Below are 8154 nucleotides of genomic sequence, written 5' to 3' on the forward strand. Positions count from 1 at the left end.
CCCCTTGTACTCCTTATAATTCAGATATTTAAGGGAGTTTCATAGACTAGTGATCCGTAACTTTTTTTTTTAATCATTTGAGCAACCATATGACGTAATAGAGTGAGTATTCAAGTATTTTATTTAAGGTATTGTACCATCAATTTAATTTAGTAATGTACCAAACTTAAAGTGATATAACAATTGAAGATGCGCTCTAACATATATGTTCCCTTAATTATACAAATAAATAAAAAGATAATATTTCGTGCTTATGAATTTATGACAGGGGGATCCGTTGTCTCCATATTTATTTATTCTAGTGGCGGAAGGACTGATCGCTCTTATGCATCAAGCTGCTAGTAAAGGTAACATTCATGATTGCGAATTTGTTGAGGTGCCCCTGAAGTGTATCATCTCTTATTTGCAGATGATTATTTCTTGTTTTGCAGAGCTAATGTTGTTGAGGTGAATCGTCTTTTGAGTATTCTACATACGTATGAACATACCTCATGTCAGGAAATTAATTTGCCTAAGTCTAAAGTGTTTATTGGTCGAAATATGTCGCAGGCGACACAAAAAGATTTAGCTAGTACACTTGGTGTTAGACGTGTTTTTGGGTACATGTATTTATGTAGGACTACCGTCTATGATATGCATCAGGAAGACAATTTTTCCTATATTAAAGATCACATCTAGAAGAGGATGAATTCGTGGAGAGGAAGAGCCTTATCAAAAGCCGAAATAGAGATTATGATAAAGTCAGTACTTCACATTATTCCATCATATGTTATGCGTATGTTTATCTTCCCTTCTTCTTTTATTGATGATATTGAAAAGAGTCCCGGGGTACTGTTTAGCATTTCCCTATTGAAAAAATGATAAAATGTTTTTTGGTGGGGAGGTGGTATGATGATAATAGTAAAAGACAAAAGTATTCATTGGTTAGCATGGAAGAGACTTGTTTGTCTTAAAGACAAAGGAGGTTTTAGTTTTCATAACTTTGAAGCATTCAATATGGTTATGGTAGCGAAACAAGTTTGACACATCTTACAAAATCCGAATACGTTTGTGGTTAAACTTATTAAAACAAAGTACTTTCCACAATCCACTTTATTTGAGATTTTTTTGAGTTATAATCCTAGTTTTATATGACGTAATATTTACATGTTCTTAGGCTAAGTTGTGTAATTTTAACATGTCTTTTTTTTTATTTATTTTATTTTTTACAATTTTTAACATGTCTTATTCTTATCAATGTCGTAAATCATGATAGGTTTATATATAATCATGATATAGTCTTTTGGCATTTGACTGTTGTCAAAAAAAAGAAATTAACACTCACATGACACACATATTATCTTGAAATTTCAGATTGTTCATTGGCACAATATTTATGTTAACTGTATTATGATTATTACAAAAAACCGAAAAGAAAATGAAAAAATTCCGTTGCCGGGACTTGAACCCGGGTCTTTCGGGTGAGAGCCGAATATCCTGACCAACTAGACTACAACGGATGTTTGATTTCAAATTCTAAATAAGTATTAATAAATACTGCTGTATAACACATGACCTGTTTCACTCGTCTTTATTTATGCAGTTAGAGTCTGCTTATAGCTCTTAACCGTTGTGACATATTTTTACAACTGTTGAACACACAAATATAATAATGCTAAAAGAATAAACTTTTCGTATAATATAACTTAAGGTTTTTTTTTTCTTTGACAAAATAAAGTTAAATTCCTGTTTCAATAATGGGCAATAGAGTAATACAACATGGAGCTAATGCCTAATAGGAAAAATACAGCTTGTTTGCTTAAAATCCTCGTTTTAAAACACTGCGCTTAAGTTAAAGTTAGCATATATGAGAGGAAAAAGAGTTTTTTTGTTTTTTTTTTTTAACATATTTAACTCTCAGATTTCAAGAGAAAGAATATCTGATATCCAAAGTTCGATTACAAAATAAGTAAAGCCTCACAAATATTTATTCCCACAAAAATCAAACTCAAGTTCTTTCAAACAATATACAATATATCTTTAAGGGAAATTATTAATCTCTTAAATATAATATCTTGGTAGGTACTATTTTATTTTTCCTAAACATAGCTGTCTTTGTTTGCATTTATGGTTTTTCTACTATCTATCTTTCACATGATATATTTAGATTTGGGACTTCCACTTATTCTCAATAATGCACCACCATTTAACATAACTTACACAATATATTCCAAATGATATAACAACATAACAGATATAACATACATTACATATATTACACCAACACACTACAATACATATTTAAGTGTTCTTTCTCAAGAGGAATTTTAAACTAAACTAGAAGATACAAACTTATTACAATTTGGTGAAGTCTTTTACATACATCACTAATAGGAACTATTTTGCTAGCTATAATAAGAACTTGTAGCAAATAGTTCACACATTTTCTGTCTCCATAGCAAGGCAAAAACAGAACTAGGTAGCTAATAGGAAGCATAGGATTTGTTTGTAGTTGGTTGTGTTTGAGCCACCATTGCAGCAGAAACCATTGTGTTCATTCCACACATACCATGCCCTCTACAGAGCTTGTAATACCCTTTTTCTCCCCATTGTTCCCCCCATGAATTCTTGATGATCCAATATGGTTTCTTCCTAAGCCTGAGAATCGAGAAACCGTGTGCATTATATCCCACTAGCAATACACCATGGTTCAACATTCTCTTGCTACATATAAGAGGACATGAGACACCACCAATGTATGTTTGCATGAAAACCGCATTTACCCCCACTGCACATAATCATAGTTCATGATCATTAACATCATTACATGACATAGTTACATTTAGTCACTTTCATTTTCTTAAATTATTATTGATGTCTACGTGTCAGTGTACCAATGTCATGTTTGTGACGTGCGCTAGGAACGCAAACACACATAAATTAAGAGGACTTACTTGCAAGTGGACCATGATTAACTAAATAAGCAGCAATTTGGTTCTCATCCACAGGGATATTGGTGAAATTGGCGATTTTAACTTCTATTTTGTTTGGATCAAACTTGCATTCACCTCGATCACCTGTGTAAGGGTATGTAGTTTCCTCTTCCAATCCACCAGCCTCAATCAAATAATTATAGGCATTTGTCATTAGACCTCCATTACAACCATTGTCACATGCTGTCTTCTCTGTTATGTCACACTAGACAAATGCAATAGCACAACCAAGAAATTCATTAAAAACTTGTTCAATAGAATTGAAGTTGGTTATTGTATCATATTAAGAAGAATAGAACATATAGTTAATTTGTGCCTTCAAATAAGAAGTCTTAAACATAGAGATGCTTATGTTAGTTATGTATATATATATATATATATACCTTGTTGTCACAGTCCACAAGCTGTTGTTCACTAAGACTGACCAGCTTGCCGGTGGCAAGAAAATTGGCTCCTTCTACAGATCCTGTCGTGCTGAAAGCCCAGCAAGATCCACATTTACCCTGTATCGTCAAAATTAAGCCACAATAAATTGAAAACATATATTTTTTTTTTAGAAAAAGTCAATGTAAGTGAGTAGTATTGTTGTTAGTTTTGTTCTTGGTGAAAGAACCCCAAAAATTAGAAAATATTATAGCGATGATTATTAAATAAAGAAAAATGCTAAACAGTGCCCCGACACTAGTTAAGTGTAATAATATGATAACTTTGTCTTGAAAATTATGCATTCTTCTTAAAAGTATAAAAAGTTAGCTTATCACCATTAATTTTACCTTTTATTTCTTTTTTATGCTTAAAAATGTCCGGGCCACCGTTTAGTATACCCTTAAATAAATGGTAACTTATGCTTAAAGCCTACACTATTCCGTGATAACTTATAAATGGTAAATAAATACCGATTAGAACAAGACACGTAAATAAATTTGCAGGTGTTATCTACGACTAATTTTGATCCAATTACTTCACATGCATGTGGGCCAAAATACTCAAAATTATCCAGGGATGTAGAAGAAAAAACCTATAAAATTTCTATTTCCTATGCAAAACTTGAAAAAAATTAAATTCAAAACAAAAAATACAAATGAAATATTCAAAACATGCATGTGTATAAGTGTAACCAATAAGCATAAACTGATACACTATACCTGCATCTTGACTCCGGTAACAGCCCCTTTCTCCCTCCAATCAAAATTCTCCGGCAGACCTTCCACATCCAACGGCGGCGCTACCCCTCCACCAACACCATTACTCGATGGAAAACCACCCTTAACACCAGTATAGAAACGCTCAAACTCCTCCTCAGAGAGATCAGAAAACTGAGTAACACCGTGAATGGCAGTTGGATCAAGCACTTGGTGCTCCGCGGCTCTCACTAAGTTCTTAGCGAAAATTCCAAGCCGTAGTAGATACTCTTCCCTTGTAGAATACCGTTTCGAGTAATCTTCAATGAAAACTTTGAACTTCTTCTCTGTTTTCAGAAGCTCATTGTCTTTGAGCTCGAGTTTTCTAGCCACATCTTGAATCAAGTTTTCATGGTTGAAAGAGCTTCTGTGTAACGCAGTTGATAGGGTTAGAGCACAGAGGAAGATTGTAACATGTGCGTAGCACGTGAGAGACATGGTTGGTTTTGCTACCATGTTTGTGCTGCTGTTGCTACCTTGCTCTGTTTTGCTCTGTTTTCGGTCTCGTGGTGTTTTATTCCACGGAACTTGGATGGGGTAATTGCGATTTTGACTTGTTTGAGATTTCTAGGGAGTTTATGTGGGTGATTGTGGCGGTGACTGAGATGTGGGGTATAACTGCAAATTGGGATGGGAGGTGAAGGTGGCAGCATACAATGGTGAAGCTTAACATGCAGCTTAACACGTGGAGTCAAAGTGGATGAAATAATATATTTTTATAAGGCGAATACTTCTAGACAAATCTTATTTGAATATGCACCGATATATTGTTAATATGAATAATTATAATAAATCCACGAATAATATTTAATATATAGAAAAATTATATTTGAGAGTGTGAAAGTACTGGGTTCATGGGATTGTTGAGAGTGAACTCTATATATTGTAATAATTTTCACATAATGTTTATTCTCTGGTTGTCGGTTTTGACAACAACCTTGGTTTTTTCTCCGGTTTTGGAGTTTCCACGTTATATTCTTGTGTTGTTGATTGTGTTCTTTTATTTTCTCTATGTCTGTTTTCCCAACAACTGACATCAGAACTTTTGGTTTGATTCAGGGAGGAGTAGGGAGTCCGCCGTAAAGTTTAGGCTAGAGAAAACTGATGGAAGAGGCGATGGTAATAATACTCGACATCAGTCTGGAGAGGCGGTGCTAAGAATACTCAGGTTACGTCTGAAACAACAACTTATTATGAGGATGTGGAGGTGCTAGTGGAAGTTGGGAATCGATGGAGTGTTGAGTATCATATGTGTTTGAAGAAGAAATACTTTTGAATCCCTAGAGCTAGTTGAAGGTGGAGTTGTTCATCTTGGAGACGGGAAAACTTGTAAAGTTCAAGGTATGAGTGAGTTTATTTTAACACGATACGAAGTATTTTCTTGAACTTTGATGCATAGATAGTAGGTAGATACTAGTTAGATAGTTCTACTATTATTGGTTATGCACCGGTTACTAGTAGTGATTCTTATGTTTTGGTTAAGTTGTGGATCTTCGGGTGGGTACTTATTAGTGACATGAGTTTAGTTGGACTAGTGAAACAAGTTTTACTAGGTGATGTAACTAAACTAAAATTGTTGGAGCCTAACAATGGCCTGAAGGTGGTTTCAGAGCAGTTTGAAGTTGTTCAGGTGGGCATCAGTTGTCATGGATGCAAGGTGTGTGATGATAGCGTGCAGGCATTGGTTGGCATTGATGCAAGGTACACAGTTATCTCGATTGCTGATGAACTTTCGGAGAAAGCCAACATGGAAGTTGCACCATAAATTTTTAGCAAGGTTTCGAGATGAAATTCTTGGAATGACTTGGTTCTAAGTGAAGAAAATTCTTGGGATGGTTTAGTTCCAAGTATAGTGTACTTTTTATGGTGAAGTATGATAATTGAATTTGTCGGTATAGACAATGAGAATTATGATTGTCGGTGAAGACAATGATTGTCAGTGTATACAATGAAGATTGAAGACCATTACAATCAAGGTGAAGATTGTTGGGGTTAATTGCAATGTAAGTCCAACATTACTAATAAAGAAAAAAAGGTCAAAAAAATTATACCGTAGAAGTCTCACATTGGTTAGAGAAATGAACGGTGGGAGGAGCTCAATGTTATATATAGAGACCTCAATTTTCTTGTTTCGACACACCAAGCAGTATCACTTGTAAACACTTTAAGTTTATATATGTGACTTTTTTCTTTTCTCTTATGCTATTGTTTAAGAGTATTTGAGATGTAGTTCAAATATTTACTCTTGAGAGTGGGTGTACTGGGGTCATGGGGTGGTTGAGAGTGAAGTCTATGTGTCGTAACAATTTTCACATAGTGTTTATTCTCTGGTTGTCGGTTTTGACAACGGCCGTGATTTTTTCTCCGATTTTGGAGTTTCCATGTTATATTAACAACGACCGTAATTTTTTCTTCGACTTTAGAGTTTTCACATTATATTATTGTGTTATTGTTATTAATTGTGTTCTTTTATTTTCTCCGTGTTTATTTTCCCAACTAAGTAGAGGCCAAAAATTGTTTCCTCCACCAACCAATATGGATCCATGATAGTATGATACAGATGCCAAGGTCATGCATAATTCGTAACCATTCAAAAATAAACATATTGGTAGTTTAAAAATGCAAATCATGTGCATCCTAATCCTAATTATCATAATATTGGGTCGGTTTGTTATTGTTTTTTATAAAATATATTCTTTTAGTGTAATATATATTTTTTTATAATTTTTTTAACAAAAGTTTTTTTAAGGAAAATTTGAAATGAAAAATCGTTGAATAGCTTATTTTAAAATATAATTTTACATATTTCATCATTTTTTTATATATTTTTTTTGGATATTAATTTATTTTAAAATCTCTAAAAAAAGCTATTTCAACTATGTAAAAATATATGATTTTTACTATGTAAAATATCTAACAATAAATATTTAAATTAGTAAATATCAACATGTCATTTTTAACTTATGTCAAATGAGTTTAAAATAACTTCTACTATTTTTTAGTAAATTTCTAAAAAATCTATTTTTAAACATACAAATAAAAATCTTTCTTTTTTTTTTTTAAAAAAAAAAAACTATAAAACAGGCCAATATTGTATATAATTGTTGTGCTAAAAAACATCGACTTTTGTACTAAGATGTATATGTTTGATGCTGATATTAGGTACCGTTTGGCCCAGCTTTTTTTTGCCATAAAAGTTACTTTGAACTTAAAGCTAAAAAAAAAAACTTTAAAAATAAAGTTAAAGTTGTTTGGTGATGCCATTTTATTATTTTGTTTTAGAAGCTATTTTTTTACAAAAAATAGTTTGACGAGAGATATCAAATTACATCGGTATAATTTTTTAGCAATATTACATAGCTCAATAACATTTTAACGAATATAAATTTTATAAAACTCGTCATTCATATAAATTTTTTAAAAAATCTAAAATTGGTTAGAAATATCACAAGATCAGATTTTGAGATACATAATTTTGAAATATGTAGTATGCATAATATTGAAATTTATTTTCAGTGATGTATATTTTAAAAACTAAGCATTTATATATAATATTTTCTTTCACATAACAAGTTATGTTTATGTAATGTATCCAATAGTTATGGTTATCAATTTTTTTGGGGTACATAGTTATGGTTATCAATTTATTATTATAAATTATAAAATCATGAATGGAAAAATTATAATTATAATAAACAATAAAATAGGAAACACAATATTAAAATATGAGTAGTTTTTGTTTTTAATAAGAAATACGTAGATAAAAAAAACGCAGGATATCATTATGTTAAAGAAGAAAACAATAAAATGTAAAATATACTAAGAAAATACGGTCAAAAACAAAAAAATTGTAAAATATCATTGGAATATTATTATGTCTCCTGTGGGAATCGAAGAGGCATGATGCACCGAGAAGTTGATTTCACTTAAAAAAGTTCCACAGAGTTACTTCACAATAAGTACTTTATTAGCATATTTTACACACATATGATAAGCTGCTT

At 32.0% G+C, this 8154-nt stretch overlaps 1 protein-coding gene and 1 non-coding gene across 2 annotated transcripts; both read right to left on the reverse strand.

Moving 5' to 3' along the window:
• Nucleotides 1–1426: 1426 nt before the first annotated feature.
• TRNAE-CUC lies at nt 1427–1499 on the reverse strand. Its single transcript has one exon. It is a non-coding gene; the product is annotated as a tRNA-Glu (tRNA).
• A 764-nt stretch (nt 1500–2263) lies between these two features.
• LOC123919959 (probable cysteine protease RD19D) lies at nt 2264–4735 on the reverse strand. Its single transcript, XM_045972019.1, has 4 exons — nt 4118–4735; nt 3356–3475; nt 2934–3177; nt 2264–2767 (listed from the first exon to the last, which is right to left on the reverse strand). Exons 1-4 carry the CDS (start codon nt 4607–4609, stop codon nt 2463–2465), a joined length of 1161 nt encoding a protein of 386 aa, XP_045827975.1. The 5' UTR covers nt 4610–4735; the 3' UTR covers nt 2264–2462.
• Nucleotides 4736–8154: the final 3419 nt, after the last annotated feature.

The sequence above is a fragment of the Trifolium pratense genome, linkage group LG1, assembly GCF_020283565.1.
Source record: "Trifolium pratense cultivar HEN17-A07 linkage group LG1, ARS_RC_1.1, whole genome shotgun sequence".
Lineage (NCBI taxonomy): Eukaryota > Viridiplantae > Streptophyta > Magnoliopsida > Fabales > Fabaceae > Trifolium > Trifolium pratense.